The sequence below is a fragment of the Protopterus annectens genome, chromosome 14.part0, assembly GCF_019279795.1.
Source record: "Protopterus annectens isolate FY-2018-M chromosome 14.part0, PAN1.0, whole genome shotgun sequence".
In the NCBI taxonomy this organism is placed as follows: domain Eukaryota; kingdom Metazoa; phylum Chordata; order Ceratodontiformes; family Protopteridae; genus Protopterus; species Protopterus annectens.
The window spans coordinates 459,551,762-459,577,627 of NC_056748.1; the positions used below are offsets into that span (position 1 = coordinate 459,551,762).

General features: G+C 37.9%; 1 protein-coding gene across 1 annotated transcript in view; it reads left to right on the forward strand.

Annotated features, from left to right (window-relative positions):
- The window catches only part of LOC122788681 (broad substrate specificity ATP-binding cassette transporter ABCG2-like), a 512,925-nt gene that overhangs the window by 158,457 nt on the left and 328,602 nt on the right, over positions 1–25,866 (forward strand). The window contains exon 5 of the mRNA XM_044055576.1: positions 21,568–21,720. Coding sequence (XP_043911511.1) covers positions 21,568–21,720 — 153 coding nt within the window. The remainder of the gene's footprint in view (positions 1–21,567; positions 21,721–25,866) is intronic.

A 25,866-nucleotide genomic window follows, 5' to 3' on the forward strand; every position in this document is an offset into this window, starting at 1 on the left:
TAAGCTGAGGAGGGAGGAGGAGAATGAGTGATGAGGCAAGTGCTGCAGTGTTATCTCTGAGAGGAGGGTTTAAACATGTATCTGGGGTTTATATTCTGTCTTTGATCCCTAGCAGAGACCAGAGATAGCTAGAAGACACATTTAATGGAGGGGAGGGAATTAATGAATGTTTATTATTACTTGCAGGAGTGAGTGACCCAGCAAAAGCCTATTGCACTCAGACACAACCCCCTGGGCACATACAGACATTTTGTTATACTCGTTGCTATCTCTCATGAAATGCAATTTTGACTTTCTTTGTAATCTTGGGCTGAGACATAGATTGGTTACTACTGGCAAGTGTTCTAACCCAGTCAACAATAAACAAATGATTGTGTCTGGGAAAAACATTAAGAATAAATGAAACCTCCCTGGTGTGGCTGTCTGAGTGATGACCTTTATTTATAGGTGCTCTCACCCCATTACAGGGAAAGAGTAGAAATAGCAGCATAGGTAATGGCTCTGATAATTTACTGATGCAGAGGAGCAAAAATGTGTGCTAAAAAGGAATTGGAATGCTTATATAGTGTTGAGTAAATATCAAAATATATAGGTATCATACAGTGTTGAGTAAATATCAAAAGATATAAGTGTCAGTGTGGATTTTCTGTAAAAAAATTATTTCAGACATTACAACTGTCAAAATGGATTTCTACATTTCAAACCAGAAACGTGTTTGTATTCTGAAAGGCATGGGTATAGAAATTATATGTTGCCACTTTGAATAAAGCTTATAGTACTGCTTTGTTATAAAACAAAAGAATATCATGGAACATTCTTGCCCAAGTGAAGTAGTTGGCCTTATATTTCTGCTGTTAGTTCAGGTTATGAATTCTGATTGGAAGGAAATTTTCAACACAAGTCTGTATTTTGTTTCATGTAATAAAAGCATGTAGCTGCTTGCCATGTTAGAATTTAGATTATGTGAGACTCTGTGAGTCTTTGCTTTATGCTGCCAAGCTGCTCTGAACAGTAAATTACTTCCTTAAACTGCTTTTGTGTCTCAGCGGATTTACTGTAAACAGATGGTAATAAGGAACCTCTTAACACTGGCATACTCAGCCAGATTTTCTAAAACACCTAGCATGTTATCTCATCTGCTTATAAAATGAGCAGAAAAGAGGGGGGGGGGTGGCAAAGCAGAAGACCATGCAATCCCATTTCACCACAGTTAGCTCACTCAGTAGACAATTTGAACATCTTGTTGACGATTGGGAGATGCAGGAGCTAAGGGAGCAGGAACTTCAATCCACAGGAGAGTGTGTTTTGTTGAAAAGAGAAACAAACTGAAAGAAAGTACCAGTTCAATGTTTTTCATTCTGCAAAATATATGGACAGTTGACAACCTTTCCATTTTAATTGCATTTCACCAATTAATGCCTTTCAGTATTAAAAAACATAAATGATATGCTGTATGGTCTAGTACACCAAATGGTAAAGTAATCTATGCTGTATAGCATTATGAATAAGAGGAAACAATGCACAACATAATATTTAACTGTTGCGCAAACAGGAACTAAAAAGCCACAAATAGACTGAACATACATTTGCAGGATTCTCAGAAACTATTATGTTTAAAGACAGGAGGCAACAAAAAAGTTTTAAAGTTTGACTTTTTGCAGTAAGTGTTTAGCTATAAATTGTTAAAAGTCACTAAGCAGTTGCATGTATGAGTTCATCACATGATCTTTGTTGTTCTGTTACCCAAGGAAGACAGATAAAAATACATCATAATATAAAACAGAAGACAGTGCTCTGCCTGACAATATTTTTCAGAGCTTCTACTTCCAGGTAAATTAAGGGCAAAACTATGTGCATTCCATTTACTAAAGAAAGTAAATAGAGAGAACTTTCAATTTATTTTAGCTTACATAAACCCTAAAGCCCTGGACAGGAAAATGCTTTTGCAAAATGACTACACAGAAGACTGTGCATTCTATTCTGTGTGAAATAAGAAAGTTTTACACATAAAGGGACTTTGATTTTAATAACCCTTTCTTTGTTTTCACTGATTCTATGCGCAATGAATTTTTAGAACAGTCATATTTAAACAGGTTTTAATTCTAAATAGGTTAGTATGTAAAGTAATACAGTGAGAATTTGGTTTTATTGTAATGAGTTCCAGATGTTAACTGTAAGCTAAGTGATTCAGAAATGTCTGACCTGACACTTTTGTTCCAGATTTATTTTATTTTAGTTTTCCTGATTACATTGTGAATCTTTATCTAGTGCTGATGCTCTATTGTTATTGTAATGATAGGTCTTAAGCTGCAGAGTGTAAAATGTATTTTACGGTGAGACTCAAACCCAGAAAAAATGTGTATTGTATGAAAGCTAATACAGTCTGATATTTTTAACAGGAATTCTTTTGCGGACAAAAAACATATGCAGAGTTGTGCACAAGTAATTATAAATGCACACAAGCATGTATGTATGTGTGTGTGTGTGTGTGTGTGTGTGTGTGTGTGTGTGTGTGTGTGTGTGTGTGTGTGTGTGTGTGTGCATATGGATTAACTTTAGAAGCTCAAAATACTGAATTTCAGTATTTCAAACCCATAAAGTCGAATCTTCAAAACAGAGAAAACTCAGAAGCGCGAAATTCAAAATCACGCACACCGGAGATTTTGAATTTCGTGCTACTACTGCACACACACACACACACACACACACACACACACACACACACACACACACACACACACAATCCTCCCCACACACAAACACAAGCTCCCTACTACATAAAAGCAGGGGGGACACCCCCCCATGTGGGGGGCAAGCCACCCACACCCCCCCTACTTAAATATTCTGACTCCGAGGTCGCACTACACACAGCACCACCCAAAAGCTACATTATGCTCGCACACACACATCACAGCAACAAAACACATTAACATACACCACAGCCCCTACCCAAAACCCTTAACACACACACACACACTTACCTAAATCCATGATCACAGTGGAACCTCAGAAGCACGAGATTCAAAACCTCCGGTATTCGAGTTTTTCAATTTCATGCTTCTGAGCTTTTGCTCTTGTCAGGGTTCCACTTTATGGGTTCAAAATGCCGAAATTCGATATTTCAGTATTTCGAGCTTCTAAAGTGAATTCGTGCACATATATATATATATATATATATATATATGTGTGTGTGTGTGTGTGTGTGTGTGTGTGTGTGTGTGTATGTGTGTAGATATATATCTATATATATATCTATATATATATCTGTATATATCTATATATCTATATATATATATATATATATATATATATATATATATATATATATATATATATAGACTGTGTATAAATGTAATATACATATATATATATATATATATATATATATGGGAACCCTTCATTTGATCGACATTTCAAATGTTCGATACCCATATGGTTGACACCATCTGACCGAACATTTGAAAGGCTGACAGATGATAGCAGAGATCCCGCTACAGTGCGGAACTGGGAGATTCCCCTTTCCTGCACTGTAGTGCGATCTCGGAGTGAGAATATTTAAGTAGCGGGGGATGCAGGGGGGCTTGCTCCCCTGCCCAACACTGTTTGTAGTAGTTTGCACTACTATTTTAGGTTGTCGGTGTTTCAAACTGTCGGCCATATGGTGTCAGCCATATGGATGTCGGCAGTCTGAAGTAGACCCACATATATATATATATATATATATATACTGTGTGTGTGTGTGTGTGTGTGTGTGTGTGTGTATATGTATATATATATATATATATATATATATATATATATATATATATATATATATATATATATATATATATATAAACTATTTCTGGATGTGTCTGTATGCATAAATGAACCCACCACCCACATACATTGGGAAGGACAACTTAAGGGCTATGCAGGTATCTTTGGGTTTTATTTCATATAGCATTTTAATGCTAATACTTTCATAAAGGAAATGAGGTGCTTCTGCAAGTTAATGTTTTCCAGTCAGATATAGAAAAACACTCATGGTTTTATTTGCTGCACTTCAAAGAGGACAAAACTGAGAATATTCTGGTTTCATTTGCTGCACTTCCAGTGAGGACACAACTGAGAATATTCTAATTTCTTTCTAAGTATAATTGTAACAGACTGCATTTGTTGATAAGAAAATAATCAACAACTGGGTTACATGTTTTGCATTGACATTCTAGTGAAAAAATCCAGTCACATACAGGGTGACTTGTGAGCTTTAAAACACCAGAATATTAAATTATGCCATTTAGTGTGGTCACAGACTAGATGTTAAAAATAACATTATTGCCAAGGAGGAAAGAAATATGTAAACGCGCATTATCAAGTGAATGAAGTATTCTTTGCAGAAGTTGTTTTGACTAAATTCACAGTTATTTCTTATTGTCACAAGATAAACATCACAGGTAAATTGAAACCAGCAGTAAATTTAATGAATCAGTATTACAAGAGGGAGAAGTCAGTCCATGCATGTGTCTGGCATCCAAAAACAATAATATTCTAATATGCTTTCACTGCATGGAGACCTAGGTTCATAGGTAAGTACTAGGCTAGCTGCCCTTGCAGGCCATTTCAAGCCTAGCCGGTTTCCCTTTTTGTGCTCAAAATAACTTATCCCATTTAGTTGTATATTTGCCTTACCCATCCTATGTTCAATAATTCCGGATATTGGCCAAGGCTCTTGCCACCCCTATAGTGCCTTTGTTTAGGCTGTGTTCCAAAGACCAAATTACCACTGTGACAGCTACAAATAACTGCAATCTGAGGGTCATGTTGCTCAATGCTAGAAGTCTAAATCTCAAAATGCATTCACTCGAAGCACTCCTTAGAATGGAGAACATCGACATTTGTGCTGTAACAGAGACCTGATTCAAAGCAGCAGAAAGCACCCCTGCACTACCAGGCTATAACTCATTCCACACCTTTTGGCCCCAGAACTTGAACCAAAGCTCCAAAGGTGGCGGTGTTTCCATATTCATTAAGGATGCACACACCTCCAAACTGGTAGCCCAACATAACGCATCAGAGATACTTCAGGTGCAGCTAACATTGAGTAAGACAATGATTCAAGTTGTAGTCTGCTGTAGGTCCTCAACCATGTCCCAAGACTCACAGTTCACGTTCCTAAGCACCCTGGAGAATATTAGGGTCCAACCTAACACTCTCATAGTGGGCGACTTCAACTACCCCTCCATTAATTGGGAAAACTACTCATGTAACAATACACTTGCCCAACATTTCCTGGAATTCATTAATTCCAATGCCCTGGACCAGCTTGCTCTTACCCCCACTAGAGGTAGCAACATCCTTGACCTTGTCATTACTAACATGGGCGACCATTCCTCTACACCAGTAGTCACCTCCTCCCTGGTTAGATCCGACCACAAACTAATCACCTTGCAAATCCACATCCCTCCACCAACCCCGCAAAGGTAACCACCATGAAAAGCTAACTTTGGGCTCCTACAAACAGAGGTGGTTAACATCACGGCACTCATGCAAATGGAGAATAGTTGCATGACCGCTGAATCATACACCAGTGCACTGTACGAACACATACACAAATGCATGGATCTTGCCATACCGAATAGAACCAAGACGCTCTCCTCCAAAAAAAGGAAGCCAATCTGGTGGTCCCCTTCCATAAACAAACTCTACAACAGAAGGAAAAAACTGATGCGGAATAAGGTGAAGTCCTAAGGCTGGGAAAACTCCCTTATCAGCCTCAACAAACAGTTGAGATCCCTCATCAAATTTTGTAAAACTAGCTATGAAAACAGAATTGCAGCAAATAGTAAAGACAACTACAAGTCCTTCTGTAGTTAAGTAAAGAATCTCCAGGCAACACCCAGATTTGCTCTGAGCTACTACACAATGGTACCTTCTGTACCGAGCCAACAGATATTGCCAATATACTGGCCTACAGATCCAGTGCCAACTATACCCCCTCTTTCCCCCCACAAAGGACCATTCACAATACCAGTAGATTGCCAGGCACCCAGTATTACTGCTGCACAGGTTAAAACAGCACTGTCCAAGGCCAAGAATACAGCTTCTGTGAGACCTGACAATATCCCTGGCTGTGTTCTACATGAACTAGAGTGAACTGGCACCACACAGGTGTGCCCTGTTCAGTCACAGCCTCACTTTGTCAGCCAGGCTTTGTCCCTACCTAAAGGCGCACTGCTACAGTCATCCCTCTCCACAAAGGAGGAGCAACTACAGACCCTGGGAACTATCGCCCCATTAGCATGACAAGTCTGATATGCAAAGTTATGTAAAGCATCATCATGAACCTAATAAACAAGGATACAGGAAATTTCCAAACTCTGGATCCCACACAGTTTGGTTTTGTGAAGGGTAGATCAAGCCTGCTCAACCTGCTAGACTTCTATGAGTCAGTCACCAGAGCTGTGGATGAAGGCAAGGTGGTTCATACAGCCTATCTTGATCTGGCCAAGGACTTTGATACCATTCCCCGCTCAGGAATCATAGAAAAACTCACTAAGCTAGGCATCAACCCCTGTATCACTAAGTGGGTTGCAAACTGGTTCACAGATAGAACCCACAGTGTGAAAGTAGCTGACTCCAAGTCAGAATGCCAACCAGTCACTAGTGGAGTCCCACAGGGTTCAGTCCTGGGTCCTCTCCTGTTTGGTATCTACTTCTTTGAAGTCCAGGCCAACACGAAGGCACTCTGGCTGACAAAGTTCACAGACAGTTGCAAGTTGGGAGCTATTATTAATCCCCAAGTAATACTGACATCCTGCAGAAAGGCCTCACTTAGACCGACTGTTATTAGAACCATGGCCTTAAGCTCAATGCCTAAAAGTGTCATCATCCCCTTTGGGAAAAATTCTGTTCCCATGAATTACCACATCGATGGTAGTCCACTGAACACAGAAGGAGTTATAAGAGATCTGGGAACACAGGTTGACAGCAACCTCTCTTTTGACCACCGCATTCCCACTGTGGTCAGAAAGTCCTATGTGGCACATTTCATTACTAAGGGTTTTGCATCCAGGGAGAAAGAGGTCATTGTCTCCCTCTACTCTTCCCTCATTAGGCCAATCATCGAGTACAATGTCCCATTTGGCATGTACCTCACTAGACACCTGCAACAACTGGAGAGGCTGCAAAAGTATCTCACAAAGATGATCCTTGGCCTTAAACAGTTGTCTTATATGGACAGACTCAAAAAAACTCCAACTATTTTCTATCTCATATCACCTACTTAGAGGCGATCTCTGCTTGACTTACAAAGCCATGTCTGACCCAGCTCAGTTAGAAATGCCACATCTAAAGAAATCCCAATCCCTCCACACCACACGCTCCAGGGACTTCAACCTCATTACCACAATCAACAGAACATGCTGGAGGGACAGGTTCATAACCCAGAGACTGCCCATGCTATGGAGTAGATTTCCCATACATGTCAAACAGAGCACCTCACTGGCCCTCTTCAAGAGATATCTTGATGAGTGGCTGGGAAATAGAAAATTCACCCCGGGGATCACTCCAGTGGCTCTACTCGACAGAGGCACTAGGAACTAATGTCTGGTAGCACGATGCCAGGGTAATCCTATAAGCTAGGCTTGTAAAGGCTCCAGGGCCACTAGCCTAGTACACACCTATGAGCTATTCTCATTACTGGATCATAGGATCATAGAAAGTTACTAGGCTATTGGCCCTGAGCCTAGCCAATAATTTAGCCCATGTTCCAACAAGTCAGGACCCGATGCCCCTGTCCAGCAGAGACACAGGTGGAATTCTAGGGGTGTATTTTCTGCTCCCCATCCAGTTATCCCAAGTTGCACTTAAAAAGGGTTATTGAGGTACTCTGCTTGATGTAAAGAGAGAGTCTGTTCCACAGAAGGGAGTCTCTGGGACACAAATCTGTCCTGCCAACAAGTCCTATTGATGTTACAGAGCAGGTTGAGGTCACGCATATGGGTCATTCGAGTGGAGCCTGACTTGCAGATATGCAGCAGTCCCATCAAGGTGGTGTCTGAGATCACTTTGTATGTCAGACAGAGGTCACCTTTGAGGAGTCTGTATGAGACTGAGTAGAGGGACAGGGCTTTTAGCCTATCTGTATAGGGCAGATGTTTGAGGCCATGAATTCTCCTGGTGAGGAACCTCTGTGGTCTCTCCAGCTGCTGCATGTGCTTTGTGAGGTACTTGCGGAAAGGGGCGTTGTACTCAATAATAGGTCTTATAAGGGAAGAATACAGGGATGTTATGACCTCCTTGTCCCTGGATGAGATACCCTTACTAATGAGGTGAGCCATGTAGAAAGATTTCCATACAACGGAGGTAGTATGGTGGTCAAAAGTCAGTTTGCTATCAACCTGGTTGTCTAAGGCCCTCACGACTGATTGCGTGCTTAGGACCTTGTTGTTAATATGATAATTAGTAGGAATGTCACTCTCCCCAAAGGGGATAATTATGCATTTTTTGGCATTCAGTTTGAGGCCATGTTTCTGGCACAAGTCATTTGTTTGGGTGGGACCCTCTTGCAGGATGTTCACATCACTAGAGGAATTGATGACACTGCCCAGCCTGCAGTCATCTGCAAACTTGGTTAGCCATAGCTCACTGGTTTGGGCTTGCATCTTAGAAAAGTATATCTTAAACAACAGAGGCCTCAAGACTGATCCCTGGGGTACATCACTTGTAATGGGTCTTCTGCTTGAGGTGGCTTCCCCTATTTTATTAGGTGGGTTCTATCAGTGAGCCAGTTTGCTACCCATCTGATAACATAAAGCTTGATGCCCAGATGAGAGAGAGTTTATCTGTTATACCCGAGTGGGGAACAGAATCAAAGGCTTTGTTAAGTTCAAGGTATGCAGTGTGCACCATCTTCCCTTCATCCATGGCTTTGGTGACTGTCTGAAAGAAGTCGACCAAATTTAACAGGCATGACCTCCATTTGACAAAACCAGACTGTGTAGGACTGAGTGTTTGGAGGTTGCCAATGTTCTTGTTAGTGAGGTCCATAATAATCTGTTTCATGGCCTTGCAGATCAGGTTAGTTAGGATGATGAGTCTATAATTTCCTGGATCGGTGGATGCTCCACCTTTGTGCAAAGGGATGACAGTGGCTGTCCTCCACTCGACTGGGATGAAGCTGGTACTCATGCTTTTGTTGAATAGGGTTCCTAAGAGATAAGGGAAGGAGGGCAGGTGCTGGGGATGTCCTGATTTACTGATGGCGGGACAGAGGGGTGAAGTTTTCACTGAACCTGTCTGCCAGCAGGTTGGCTATAAATACAGCATTTGTATTATATGGTGTCTTTGACCACCAGTTCTGAGCAGATCTGAGTGCTTCCTTTGAGATTGTGGATCTCAAATGATTGTGATCATAACACAGATAATTTGAGGGGACCCATGCATGGGATAAAACATTTAGGAGCGAGCTGACACTGTCCATTAGTAGTGCAGGGATCAGTCTTGTGGTACATTTTCGGTTTCCCATCCGTAAATGTGTGTCACGCTTGAAAATGGACAGGGATGAACTTTGTTTTATATGGATGAGGAATCTTTCATAGCAGTGTATCCTCTGTAAAATATATCTGTCCCTTCAAACCATTCTACTGATGTTGCAGAAGAGGTTTAGATCCTAGACTGAGTTTTTCTGATGCCATTTGACTTGGTGATGTGCAATAAATACATTAATAATGGGTCAGAGAATACACTGTATGTCAGACAAGGGTCACCTCTTAGCAGTCTGTAGAATACAGAGTAAAGTGACAGGGCTTTGAATCAGTCCATGTAGGACATGTTGTTTAGAACTTGTATACTTTTTTAAGGTATGTCTGTGTGTGTTCCAGTTTTTGCATGCGTTTGGAGAGATACATGCCAAAGGGGGTATTATATTCAATGATTGGCCTAATGAGGACTGAGTAAAGGGGGAACAATGACATCCCTAGATCTAGACACAGTCCCTTTGTTTATAACATGTTCAGTATAGAAGGACTTTCTTAAAGCAATGCACACATATTGGTCAAATGTTAGGCTACTGTCCACATAAGTTCCCAAATCCGAAATAACTGGGTCAACTCTTAAGGGTGTATTGTTAATGTGGTAGTTCCTTGGGGTAGATGACTTCACAAAGGATACAATAATACATTTTTTGGCAAGTAGTTTCAGACCATGATTGTGACACTAGTTATTTATTTGAGACAAATCTACCTGCAGGATGGATAAGTCATTTGGGACATATTGTGAATATTAACATGGAGACAAAACAGAGTCACATAAAAGTCTAATTATGTACTAACTATAGGGGATGCTTCCCTTACCTCTGAGTGGAGTGAAAAACAAACATGATGCAGACAAGAGACTAGGAAAGATCACTGTTCTAAATTCTAGCTACAGTTAAAATAAATCAGTGATATATAAGGAAAATAAAGTGTGGTAATAGGAAAAATTCTATTGCGTCTCATATTTAAAGTTAAGCTCTAGGCGGGTAAACAAGGATAAGCTTTTATATGGCTGAAATGCTTGAAGTTGTAAATGTACTGGGTTTGCAGTGAAAACCAAGTGAAATATCCAAATTATATAGATCAGAAGATTTGCGGTTTGATTCCTGGCTAACCAGTGACTTAATCTGACACATAAAGAATCAGGTATTTTATAGTGTGTGTGGTAAGTTCCAGTAAAAGTATTTATTTTGTGTCAAGAAATCACAAAGAATGTTTTCATGTTTATTCCATGGTTTGTAAAAAGAAATTGTCACATGTTTTACAAAAGGATTTCAACACCAGTAAAATTATGGGCTGATCTATGAAAACCTTCATTCATGTAGAGGGGATAGACAAAAGAAATTGGTAGTTGATTCAAACCAGTGGTAACTAATGTATTATAACTGTAACCAGATGATCTTACACATATGCATGTGTGAATTTTCATACAAAAAAGTAATTTTTTCCTGAAATTACAGAGAACTATATAATAATAATAATATAACATTCTAAAGGCAGTTTTCATATTCATATTTTTCCTGTATGAATTTAATGATGCATTATTAGTAAATATCAAAATCCTTTGAAAATATAAGTGAATATAGGACTGATCAATTAATTGATTACTGCATGACAAAGGGAAAAAGGATAACCTAATTTTAAGAGGTTAGGAAAAATAAAGGAATATTCCTTGAAAGTAATGAAACAAAAAGCAGGACTAATTACAGATTTAAATGTGATACATCAGACGGCATAAAGTACACTTTTCTCTTTGTGCATTGGAGGAATACTTAATAAAGAACTTTTAATGGTTATAGTTTTAGTGTATAGTAGTACTAGTAAAGGAACTAATTCATTTATTAAAACAGATTTGATTGATTTTTTCTCTTGAAGAAAAGTGTACCAGCAATAAGTCTGGAAGTTGGCAAAGAAAGTTAAGGAGGTGAACTGCAGTTCCTCTGGTACTGGGACTGATTCCCTCAATTCTCATTTGCCTACTGTGTGATCTTGAACAAGTCACTTAATCAGGCAGCGCTTTCAGGTTTTTTTTTTTTTTTTTTATAAAGGGACTGTGTGCCCCTTTATCTACCTAGTCAACAAACTGAGTGTAATGTACACAGCATGGGCATGTACCAAAACAGTTTCATATGTCACAGTATCCAGACAGCAGTTTAAAGGGTAAAGTGACATACTTGTTGCAACATTTTGGTTAAATGTGTTACTACTACCCAAGGAAACAAACAGTAAAGGTTATTCAATGACATTTAGAATATTGTAGACTAGACGTCAATGGTTAAAAGGATACAAAAGACATAATTTCAATACATGTCAGGACAAAAAGGGGGAAAATGTAAGCTGCAGATCGGCTTGTGTAAATTAAATAATTAGAGGTAAATGCAAAATGTCTGTCACAGAGATCAGCAGTTCATGAAAGTCAAATCATGACCTTTGTGATATGATGGCAAATAGGTATTTCTGAACTTAACACAGGTAAATAAAATGTGTTTATTCTCAGTGAGAAATGGAAGAAGTTGTGAGATAAAATAATGCACAATCATTTCAGGTAGTGAAATGAGATTTAAAGATAATTTGGATACCCCTTAAAGTTGCAAATGTTCTATATTCACAAAGAAATTATGGCTCAGTATAGCACTGATAACCAATCTACTTCCAGGTTGGAGAAAGTGCATTTTAAGAGACTCATAGTTGCAGAGTTCATGACTCAAATCTTAACTATGGTTCATGTGTAGGACATTAATAAAGTAGTAGAAAATAAGTACTAGGGAATTAATATTAACAATAAAGTAAGCATGCATATAAAGCATGGAAAACACTGCAGGGAGTACGTGTGTTTCGAACTTAATCTTCAATTTTCCTGCACCATATATCTATCTTAATGAGTTATTTCTCAGTGTAAATCTGAAAATAGAATTATCAATTGGTTATATGAAGTAGCTTGGACTCAAATCTCTTATACACACTTAAGTAGATTTCTTCCCGTATCAGTGAGTCATGGGAATCATTATTGAAATATCCAAAAATATAGGTTTCAGAATCATTTTCTCTAGTAGAATTATTTCAGACATTATAACTGTTAAAATGGTTTTCTGCATTTAAGACCAGAAACATATCTGTAGTTTGAAAGGCGTGTGTACAGAAACTTCATGTTGCCACTTTCAGTAAAGCTCATAGTGCTGCTTTGTTACGAAATAAGGAATGTTATATAACATACTTGCCTAACAGAAGCATTTGGCTTTGTTTTGTTACATGTTTTATAATGAACGCAGCTTAATTTGTGTACTGCATAGATGAAATTATGGGAATGTAGTACTGAGAGAAAATGCAGAGATGTAGCAGTATCAGCAGTCTATGAAGGGTGATTGCATATGTCTGCTCCCAGTTAAACTTATGTATTATGATAAGAAGGAATTTTCCAGAACTAGTCTGTCCTTTGTTTCATGTAATGAAAGCCTGCAGCTGTCTGCCATGTTAGGTTTTAGATAATGTGAACTCTCTGTTAGTATTTGCATTAAGCAGGCAGTGTATTCTGAACAGTAAATGTCTTGCCTTAAACTGTTTTTGTGTCTCAGTGGAGTTACTGAAGATAGACAATAATTAAAAACCTCTGAATATACAGCAACATTTAATAAGATGAATAACAGTATATTTTGTACAACTCTAGTAAGAAAATACAGATGCCATCTGAACTTCTTGGGGACTTCTTTTTGTTTATGGGGAGTTAACTACTGCCTCTAAATAGTTTGAGGGTTGTTTCCTTGGGTTCACTGTGATTAGTCCTGTCTACACTTGAGAAAGGAGATTAGTCAACATCAAAACAACTAAAGCCATAGACGGTCAACAGAAATGTTCTGAATGTTGAAAAACATAAAAATATATTTTTTTCAGAGACAACCCCCTGTAGCCCATAGCATGAGGGGTTTAAACCTCCAAACCACATATACTTTGCCCCATAAGTTCACATAACTAATATATGCTATTCCTATCCCTAATCCTACCACTACCCTAAACCCAACCCTGTTCCTTACCTTAGGAAAAACTCTTTCTGTAACACTGCCACTGCACAAGACACTCAGACAAATACTGCATAGTTCATCAGATACACACAACACTAAATGTATCCCCCTTACTTTGCCCTTACTCTAAGCCTAAGCTGCAAACACACACACACACAAAATGCCCATAGTACCAACTTTTCACACCTTTGAACGCTGCCTCCTCCATCAGACAGTGAACATCCTTCCCCCTACCCTTCTTTTCTCCCTTCTATTTCAAGCACATAAAATCAAATTTCAGAACTGTTTGACCACACTTCCACACCCCTCCCTTCACTCTCCCTTCCACTTCAGGCACATAAAATTAAAGTAAGTTTCAGAACTGCTCCCAGTGACGCTTCTCCTGTATCAACCTGAACCCTGGGTTTATCTAACCACTGGTAAGAACAATGTACCCTTTTTTGACATACATCTGCAGTCTGTCTCTGCAAAAACATCAACCCTACTATCTGGAAAACAACTGTTATTAAACCACTACCAAAGCAAGCCAAGCCAAACAACACTTCAAAATATCTTATCTCTGTACCCCAGTTTTAGGTAAACTCTTTTAAAAATCATCTATTCTCAACTTTCACAGTACCCTCATTAATACCACCTTCTTTCTAAAAAGCAACATGGCATCTGGTCTAGAAGTGCCATTAGCAGCTCTTTCAGCATGAATGATGATGTTCTTCAAAATATAGACAAAGACACTCTTATAAGAGCCTTATTTATAGGTCTGACCAAAGCCTTTGATCATATTGATCATGAGCTTGTCCTATACAAGCTTGTAGAAATTGTCCTCAGTTCCAGAAGTGTACCCTGCTTTCAAAAAAATTCACTCAAACAGACATTTCAGAATTGAAATAGATGTCACCAGCTCAGATACAACTGATTTACACTGAAGAGTTACCAGGGCTCCATCCTAACTGCCTTCAGTTCTTAATTTTCAATGTCAAATATCAAAATATATTGATAAGATTGCCTCTGAATTTTGAAGATGTTTTCTTGGAAATTATCTATATTAGGTAGATGGATTTCTTGACTGTGGTGGAAACATGATGTTCAAATGACAGTTATCCACATAAGTACCCAAGTCTCATATGACCCCATGTGCTTGAAGATGAATATCACTTAAAATGTGTGAGGTAGGAATAGCTTTCTTCCAAATGCAGCTGTGCTGCACTTTTTTGCATTTAGCTTGAGGCCACTTTCAGTACACTAGGTATGTGTATAGTCCAGCCCCTTTTGGAGCAGTTTAATAGTGTGTAAGTGGATAGCAGTGCCCAGCTTGCAGTCCTTCATTAGCAAATAGTCAACCTCACTTAAGTGATATTGCCTTGGATATCTGCAAAAATAAATGCCTGAGAGTAGAGAGTCTTGCGCTGATCCCTGTGGTAGCCAACTACTTACAGTTTTATGTTCAGAGTAGGAATAAGAAACTCTCACTATTTGGGATCTAGACAGGCAGTTTGCAATACAACAGACAATGATGGGGTTTGTATTAAGTTTGCTTAGCTTTTCAGTTATATCAGCATGAGGTTATTGTCAAAAGCCTTGGCCAAGTCAAGATGAGCAGCATGCACAGAGTGATCACTGCTAACAGTGTCTATAACCCTTATAGAGAAGTTTACTAGATTCAGGAGATAGGACCTTCCCTTCACAAAACCGATCTGAGTGGGGTCTAGATTAGTTAAGTTGCCAAAATTAGCTCTACTAGCATACATTCCATGGGTTTGAATATAAGGCTGGTGAGGCTGATACCTTGGCCAGTAGAGGGGCCACTCTTGTATGGAGGAGTCACAGTGGCTGTTCTCCAGGCATCAGGGACACCCCATGTGATGGACCAATATTCAACAGTTTAAGTAGAGACTCAAATAGTATATACTTGGCACAGATGAAAATATAGCCTATTATGTTATCTGGTCCCATAGAAACATTTTTAGTCTTTGACAGGGATTCTAAGACATATTTCAAGATAATTACAGGGGAAAATACATTTTCAAGGCTATTAATTGGAAGTTGGTAGGTGGGGTATAAATTAGCACTAACATTTGTCTGTGGATATATTCACTAAATCTTTGGGACTGGAATGTGTGATATTTGACATGCTGAGTGCATTGTTGAATATTCAGAGTTTCATTGTTTTTCTTTTGATATACAGTGTATTAATGCAGGAGCTCCACCAGAAAGGTTTATTCCTGAATTTACCATTATTTTTTTGGGCAGATGGGTACACATTTTTTCTAAGCAGCTATTCAGATTCTAGTAAAATTGGAGCTGAATGTGGCAGCCCTTTCATTTGGCTCCATTTGCAGGGTATAACTGGGAATTTTGCACAAATCTTTTACAAGTTGAAGTAGTTTTTCTCCGGAGATATTCCTAAAGATGGCTTCATTTGCTGATAGTGTGGTACCATTAAACCTGTCATGGCTATGGAGATGCATTGTGGGGGCTAGGATAGTAAGGATGGGATCAAGGATATTACAGGCTGTAGTGAGTAGTTTTGTAATTTGATCCTGTGCATTCATATTAGTAAAGTGTAGGAAACACTAAGCATATCCATTTGCAGAGATCTCTGTGTGCCAGTCAATGTTTGCGTAATTGAAGTCCCACAACAAGAAGGTATTTGGTTTGATATGCAATTCCTCAATGACAGTAAAATAATTTTCATGATCTTTGGGGACCATTAATGGGGATCCATAGCTAGTAATGAAATAATAGTTGAATTTGTTAAAGGTGATTTGGATCTCCAGGAACTCCATGTTAGGGTTATGGGTAATTTGATGTGAGCTGATGGAGTTTCTGACAAGTACAGATACCTCTCAGTTATCCAAAGGCATGATGGGTACCAAATCCCCAGTACAGAGAGAGAAAGAGAGAGAGAGAGAGACTAAACCGTGTCTCAGAAACTACACAGATAGAGATGTGTTAGAGTTGTAGAAGGGCCTCAGGTTCTGACATCTTTCTATTTTGACTCCCGGAACTGAATAGTGCCACCATGCTGTCTAAATTTAGTTTAGAGATTGCAATACAGAAATGTCCAGGAGGGAGATTGTCTAAAAAATGTAGTATAGGGGTAGCAAAAGCTTTAGTCAGTAAGTGAAAGCCCTTGTATCAGAGGTATAAGCCACCCCTGATGAAACAGTAAACCTTATCTACCATTTCATCCCAGGCCTTCACATACTGTATCTCTACAGAAAGATAGTGAGTACTAAAACAACTGTAAAAGCCAATGTCTTGCTTTGGTATAAAGGCATCATTATTGTTGAAGGCAAAGTACTAGTCAAGACCTGAGTCTTTCCTGCCCCTAACAAATGCATAGTAATTTCTATCATATCTCTTTCTGAATGTCTCTCTGGGTGGAGTGCCTCAGGTCATTCATTCCCACATGGACCTCTGCTAGGTCACAGTTATACTTGTCTGGTTTAAGGGACCTTGGGGCCCTTCTGACATCATGGATCATGGCAATGAACAAGCAGTTTATAGTCACATTCTAGTGAGTGTGGAATCCGTATGTATAACTGTAGAGTTACCTATGAGTAAGGTATTTCATTTGTGGCAGCAGGCTTAGTGGGCCTTATGGGCTCAGGTCCTCTTTCCTTATGGCTCCTGGATGTTTGGATATGAAGTTGCAGCATGTGGGTGTGGTGGAGGAGCGGGTGTTGCCTGGTGCAATGAAGGCGGAGATATTTTAAAGCATGCTTTAGGAGGCTTTGGCAAACTTCATAGCCTCAGCATATGTTATAGGTTTATTGGTGTGTTGTGACTGATGTGGTGTTGTGGGTGTATGATTATTGCCAGTAGTGGTCTGATGTGAGGGGCTTGCCTCCATGTTTCTTAAATATTTACATCTCTCACAAAGTGTACTATCAGTTGGCAGAAGCAGTGAACAGTTAGTAAGTATAAGGCAGTTGCTATACTGTATGTTCAGCAAATTGCTGTGTGCTGCTTCCCTGTGACCATTAGCACTAGGAAAAGTAATGTCAGTTATTTTTCAGCAAGATTAAAATGCTGCATGCTACTTCCTGAAGTTCAACCACACGTGTTAAAGCATATATATTTTTATTTCAAAATAAAAACATTGCTTGTTGCATCCTTGCAATATTTTTGACCATACATCATTGACCAGTCAAACTGCAATTCACTTCCAGTACCAGCCAACATTCAACATTGTAAATACCTTTCTAATGTAAGTTCCACTAGGACCCCCTCCCATGACAAGGTAAATACTGTGTGCAGCTATATGTATTGCTTATTTATTGCATTATCAAGAAATCTAAATGGAAACAAAAAAAAAAAAATCAAACTGTGCGTCATTCATTGCTACGGAATTTGTGGCTGATTTGCATTAATTAGCTGCATATTGCTTTGAAGCTGATACACTATCTACTCCTGTCCTAACCATTATACCTGTTTTCTTTTATTGTTGTGTAACAAGTTTGAACCTGGAAAAGGGCCACTAATTCAGTCCACCTACCTTAAGTAAAATTAAAATTAAATTAAGAGACCTTTGTTGAACTATACTGTTAAACTTTCAAATCTCACTTCACTTTTCCACTGTGCAGGATAATGTTCTAGTTACTATGATTCATTAATTTTTTCATCAAAGACCCTTTTGTCAGTGTAGCAGCTACCATCCATGAAACATACTTTTCCAGGACTTAGTTTAGAGAGTATTTCTGTTTGTACAGTTTTAAGGGTATACTGAATTAGTCTTCAATTAAGTATGCATTGTGTCACTGATTTTAAATTTCATTACCTGAAAAATACACTGTACCCATGGATGATGAAATAAAATAAAACAAAAAGATGGAAAAGGTGAAAACTACCTACTGCTGTATTGTTAACTGTGTGAAAGTTGACAATAGTGAATGCAGTTATCTATTGTGATTTGTGATACCAGGAACTTTAAAAATGTCATTTCCAGCTATGCCAAGGTGTTTGTTGCTATTAAACACCTTTATTAAATTAGCACCTAAGACATAGGCACACATACATTAATAGAAAAGAAAACAAACCGTGTTAACATTTTCATTTACTTGCATTATACACTAAAAGTGTTTTCTTTCTTTTTTAATAATTGGCATTCACATCAACATTACATACACTGCTCAATTCCTGCCTCCTTTTAAATATTACTCCTTAGCCTGAACATTATTATGCACGTCTTGTTCCCACAAGTTCCATTTATTTGTATGTAATTTGCTAGTTCTCTTTTGTAAAGATCCGTTATGAAGTTATTTTATGTTTTTTACAATATTCATTACTTCAATTCCAGTTGATTTAGATTTTGATTTCCATTTTGTAGTAATTTCTTTTTTTTCCAGCCATTAAACATTGTAAGAACTTCTGTGTCACTGCAATTCAGATCCGTTGTTCCAGCTCAAAAAATTATTTCCTTGGTTACAATAGTTTGCTCACTCAACATTTCTGGCAGAGTACTCTGTAGGGAATTTTTATATTCTGCCAACTCATTACACTCCCAAAATAACAAGTTCCAAGTTACCTCACTGTTTCCCATCATACCTCCAGCAATTGCTCTCTACCTAAGGAAAATTCTCTGAAGTCTGCTTGGGGTACAAAATACCTATGCAAATACTTCAGTCAAGAATCTTAAAGTGTACGGGCCTTGCTACTACTTAGGAGCCTTACAGATCTGCTCCCATTCTTGCTTTGTAAACTGCCTTTCCAGTCTCTTTTCTCATTTGTTTATAATATCCTCTGATTCTTCTAATTATTATGTAATATTTTATATGCCTACTAATACCCCTTTTTTTAGCAGCAGCTTCTTTTCTAGACTTGACTAAAAGCTCTTCCAGAGCTGGTCTTTCACATAGCATTCCCCTATCCCTTTCTGTTTGCCTATTCTTTGATATCAGTCTCTGGTAGGGAAAGCAGTCTCTAACCTGAAGTCTAAATTTCTTTTTCTAATTTTCTTCAATCAGTTCTAGCCCCCTCTTACATATTGTCTATACCCCTCCTTGCAGCCATCCCTATTGTCAAAATCTCTTTTATTGATTCCTGTATTGGCTCAGTTCTTAGGATACTTTCTGCTACTTTATGAATATAATAATCTGTATGGTTTTTGTATTCATTATAGATTTACATTCAAAATCTTACTCCTCATTTCTCATTTCTTGAACTTCTTCCATTTCATCATCACCTCTTTCCACTTTGATTCACAATATTCTAATTGTGGTATATATATATATATATATATATATATATATATATATATATATATATATATATATATATAGGTCTACTTTCATAGACCGAATGTACGAATCGCCGACACACAAGTTACCGACCCCAAACAACCGAAAACACACCACACCAACAACTCATAATACCAAACACCACAACACCGACACAAAAAACGTCAACTACACATTACACACAACAACATATCCACTAACCTTAACCTAAACCCTAACCCTAACGTCCGACACTACCGCACACTTACCCAACCCGCACCCTAACCCTAACTCACTTAACACACCCCTAAACCTCAACACCGTCACTATCGCACACTTACCCTACCTGCACCCTAACCCTAACTCACTTAACCCACCCTAAAACATTCAGCCCGTCACTATCACACACTCACTCCACCCGCATTCTAACCCTGACACACTTAACACTTCCCTACACTGCACTACGTCACTTCCACACACTTACCTCACCGGAAGCCTTAGTCCGACACCACCGCACACTCACCTTTTCCACACCCTAACCTAAAATCCCACACTATCGTACACTTACCTGTCCGCTCCCCAATCCTAAATCTTTCATTTTCGCACACTTACCGTATCGCGCTCACACGCTGCCGTTGTCGGTCTCTCAGCTGTCGGGATATCGCGTTTTCGGTAACCTACCTGTTTGGTCGTTCCGTCTCGGTCTTCCGGGTGTCGGTGACTTGGCGCTTCGGTCTATGAAAGTAGACCCATATATATATATATATATATATATATATATATATATATATATATATATATATATACACACATATAAATTGGTCTATGTTGATTAACCAAAAGACCACTTGCCCAAATTCCATTTGGATGAGATGACTTCAACGAACTCTGAAAATTCAAAAACCACGGAGCAATGAATGTCTTTCACTGGGAAACAAAACACTTGGCCACCAGGATAAAATAATAAAATGCACAAAAATGAACCCACCCAAGTGGGAGGCTTTGCCCACCACACCCCCATGTGGGGGCTATTCCCCCTCCACCCCCGTACCTAAATATACCAACTTACCAACTCTGAGATCGCACTACCCAGTGGAAAAGGGCAAAGTTCACCCTGGTGGCCAAGTGGTTTGTTTCCCAGTGAAAGAACTTTGGTGCTTCGTGGTTTTGGAATTTTCAGGTTTCGCCGAAGTTGTCTCGGCCAAATGGAATTCGGGTAAGTGGTCATTTGGTTAATGAAGGTAGACCCATATATATGTGTGTGTGTGTGTGTGTGTGTGTGTGTGTGTGTGTGTGTGTGTATATATATATATATATATATATATATATATATATATATATATATATGAGCCTTAATTGTGTTTTAAAATATTCATTCAAATCAGGTAATCCTAAACCCCCTTATTCTATGGGAAAGATCAAGTTATCCCAATTAACACTTGCCCTCTTCCCCTCCCAAATAAATTCCTTCAACTTTTTATTACTTAACCTTTCTGGTTAATACAAACATGCCTGACATATATATGACGCTGAAGAGCTAAAAACATTTTGACTGCTTGTATCTTACTACTGATATCAATAATCAAGAGCTTCCAGTTTGTCAGTCTGTATAATCCAAGTATTTCTCATATTGCTGCTAAAAGATGTATCCAGTCCATATATGTTTTGTTTTTAACAGTATTTTTATTTTAAAGTTTATGGGGTCCAGTAGCGATACACATTAATAAATGTGATGCAGTTACAAAGTAGCAGCTTATGTGTATTTTTGTGTAATTAAGTGAAACTACTGCTGAAATATCTTTTTTTATCTTTTTGCAGGATGATGTTGTCATGGGCACACTGACTGTCAAGGAAAATTTGTTATTCTCTGCAGCTCTAAGGTTGCCTGATTCAATTAGCAAAGCTGAGAAGGAAGAGAGGGTTGACCAGGTCATAAATGAACTTGGCTTGACAAAAGTAGCAAATTCAAAGGTAATACCATGATGTACAGAAATAATCTTGAAGAATAAGTCTTCCTGCAGTAGCAATAAACATGGCTGGATTGTCTACTGTTAGAGAGCTCAGCTCCTAGCAATATTTTTCTACCATTCACACTTCTCCCTGCCTAAGCACAGGTGACATAAAATACATCATGATTGATTTTTACAGTCAAATAAGTTCCTGTATCACCTATCATTATTTGACCAAAGCAGGCAACTGGCATGAATAAAAAATGTAATTCTAAGTCATTTTTTTTGGTAAATCTGAAATTAAGTCATGTCCTATTTAATCAAATTAACAGACACATATGCACATAATAGGCAGAGTCCTCATACAGTGGTTACAGGCAGAAGCATCTCTTCATGTCAGGATCCTTAAAAATAACATACCGATGCAGCAGATGTGGTCTAAGCTTCATGACGTCTATAATGTAACTGATTTCACTAGAATGTCCATGTACTGCATGTTTTACTAATCACTGAAGTTATCTCATTAGCATTTAAAAGTATACATTCTGTATCTCATATTTTATGCATTCATATGCAAACTAAGAAAATGTTATTTTCAGCGAAACCATGTATTGAGGTATTTGCAATATGAAAAACCATTTCAGACTTGTTTAGGTGCTGGTCTGACTTGTTTGTCTTGGGTGTGTGTGTGTGTGTATGTGTGTGTGTGTGTGTGTATGTGTATACATGCAATATTTGAATACCCATTTGTTTGAATCCTAAATGACTGAAATCAAATTGTTGAAAGCCCTTTTCACTGAAACACCTCAAATTCCAATTAACTGAACTAGAATACAATGAAAATTACCCAAAGAAAATGTATAAAAATTACTTTTTTTGCGGGGGAGGAGGCCAAGCCCCTTTTACTTAAATATGTGGTTGAACAACTGGAGAAAAAAGTGAAAATACTACACGCAGGGAATCACTGTTAGTTTTCAAATAGAAACTACACCAGCACTGGTTATGCATAGGTAACACGAATCGCTAGACAAAGCTAATTTATGTATTGTTACATGTTCTACTTCTGTATTATACAATTGAGTGCTGATGTGCCAGATTCTATGAAATGAACTTTCAAACATCCATTCAGCTAAAAGAGCTTTCAACCATTTAATGTAATAATTTGCCTTTTAATGAAATGGGCATTCAACCAAATGTTATGAATCCATATATATCAATAGTTGTAGTGCATTTATTCAAATGCAAAAAAGATTGAGGTGTTTCTCATAACTTATAAATGAATGAGTGCTCATTCAATCAAATATTGTAAGTGTAGTAATGCCTTAATGTCATTTTTGTGAACTGTGTAATTGTTGCGGCCTTTACTGGCTTTGTTGCGGTGGTCACTTGAGTTTTTATGGTGCGTGAATGGGTTTTTCTTTGCAGTATGAACACTGGGTATCATTGGCAGTGTAGTTGCCAGTATACAGTGCCAGTGACTCCACATTTCAGGGAGATCTCTCCCTTCCCCGAGGTGGTTTGACAATACAGGTGATATACGTATACACCACATATATTTAATCTACTTGAACTTTAGATTGAGGATACAGTAGACAGTGTATTGCATCACTGAACCTCCATTCATATACAATTATTCTGAATTCCTTACTTGAGTATTGTGGACTACAGGCATCCCCTGTTTTGAGAATATGGAAATTGGTGCAGTACATACACTTACACCTGTATCTGTTTAATTATTTCATGGACTTTAGAAAAATAACTGCACATCTCAGATACATGGCCTCTTTGAAATTAAATAAATCTGTACCTTTTTAGCTCCACAGACATGTTGGAATTCAGCATGCCAGTATTTTTTGCTTCTGTTTCTTATACTCCTATTATAGATAGCACAGTTCTTTTATTACTTATTCCAAGAGGATACATTGTTAAACAATGTATGTCTTGCTTTTTCCCACTTTACTATTCTCAGATTTGATTAATGTACCCTCTTAAGCATTTGTTTTCTTAGTTGATTGAGATTTATTTTATCATCTTTGAACATCAAGGCTCAGAGCCAACTTATTTGTAATTTGAATGAAAAATAAGTATGAATTTCTTTATGCACTGATCATTTTTCCTCAAGCCACCCTTTCATTGTAATATCTTTCAGCAGCTGAATCTCTTATGTTTGTGTCTGTGCACTTCTGGGATTCTTTTATCTTGTCTTTTGTCATTGTTAACTGCATTACCCCTCAAATAATCACTAGTATTCCATGTAGCAGTTATACATGTTTCACAGGTAAATGTACTCTATTTGTTAATAAATTAATTGCTTGATATTATGGTCAGCCTTGACATCCATTTTATGCTTGGAAATGCTCCCTATGCAGCATATCTACTATGTATATTTCACTGACTGATCAGAAGATCATTTTGAGATCATAGATTGTACAACATCATCTGCAGTCTCTGATGTATCCTGCATGGACTTTTTGAATTTTCTTTTCAAGACTTAGTGGTCTATTTCCATGCAAAGTGTTTATCAGAGATATATTCATGTAGTTTCACACATCCATGCATCATAAATAATAGTTACTTTTTTATGTGAGCATATGTATTTTGTGTCTATAAATGCAGTTGATCACATACAAATGGACTATGTTCTTGCAGAATCATTGCTTCTATACCATTCCAACAGGCATTTACTTGTAACATAACTGGCGTATGTCATAGTATTCTAATGCTGGAGTTTCTGTAAGTAGTTTATTGTGAATTTCAAAAATCTTGTTCACAGCTCCGTTTCCATGATATATCTTGCTCTAACAGATTTCATAGAAGCATATTTATCTGTAGTAAAGTGTCACTAAATGAGTTAGGTACAGCATACAAAAGGGTGATAGATACACTTAATGATTTATTTATTGACAAGCAAATACATCTGAATGAATATAATTACTTGAATTCTGTGGCACCTATTATACCTTCAATGTTTGGCATACAAAAAGTCCACAAAAACATTGAAAAGTCACCAATGAGACCAGTTGTGGATGCCAGAGGTTTGATAAAATATCCATGTGTCAGATTCCTTGACGAGAAATTAAAACACCTAGTTACCCAAGAAAAACATATTTGTAATGACTCTTGGGATTTCTAGGGGAAAATAAACCAACTTGAGTTTAATGAAAATTATTTAATCATTACTGTTGATGTGAAGGACTTGTGCTGTTATCCTTCACAAGCAAGGTATTGAATGGTTTTAGAATATTTAACATTGAAGGGTATAAGTCAGGATAATGTAAAAACCTTTGAAACTTTGAAAGTGTATTGAAAAATAACTGTATATTATTTGATCACTAGTACTATCACCTACATACAGGTCTAGCAATGGGTTCCACATGTAGCGGACTCTTTGCTAACATAGTAACATGGGAAAATAATTTTGTGTTTAATTCAGAATGTATGAAATATTGTATGTTGTATACACATTTTTTGGATGGCATTTTTATTGTATGGAATAAAGACCTTGAAAAATTTAATAATTTTTTTAATTTAAAAAAACTGGTGGTCATATTAATATAAAGTTTACCTTTGAGGCTAGTACATCCAATATTGCATACTTAGATATGCTCTTATCTAAAGATAATGAGAGAGAGCTGAATTTTCTGCCCAGATTTACCGAAAACCCACCTTCTCAAAACTTGCACTACTCAAGCTCACCCCCCCAAAAAAAAATGTGCTGTAGTCAAGGATCAGTTCATAAGGGCAGCGCGGATGGTGTCAGGGTTTGACAACTTTTTAGATGAATGTGAGACGATAAAGGGCATGTTTCTGGTTAGAGGTTACCCCCATGGTATTGTAAACCAATTTATTTATGAAATAATAAACAAAAGAGAGGTTTTTAAACCCGATTTTAAGTCATTGTGAAACACCAAGACCCGAAATTGATGCATCAGCAAATGATTGTACGGCTAACAATATTACCCCTTCTAGTGAAGTTAATATCTATTTATCTGTACATCATCCAGTACAAAATACAACCTTTACCAGGTCCCTAATTATGAATTATAATGCTGACAGTGTGACTATTAGCAGCATTATTCAGAAGAACTGGGACATTCTAAGGAGAGACAGATGTGTTATTGAGAAAGTGGGGGATACACAGCACATTATATACAAAAGTGTTTGTAAT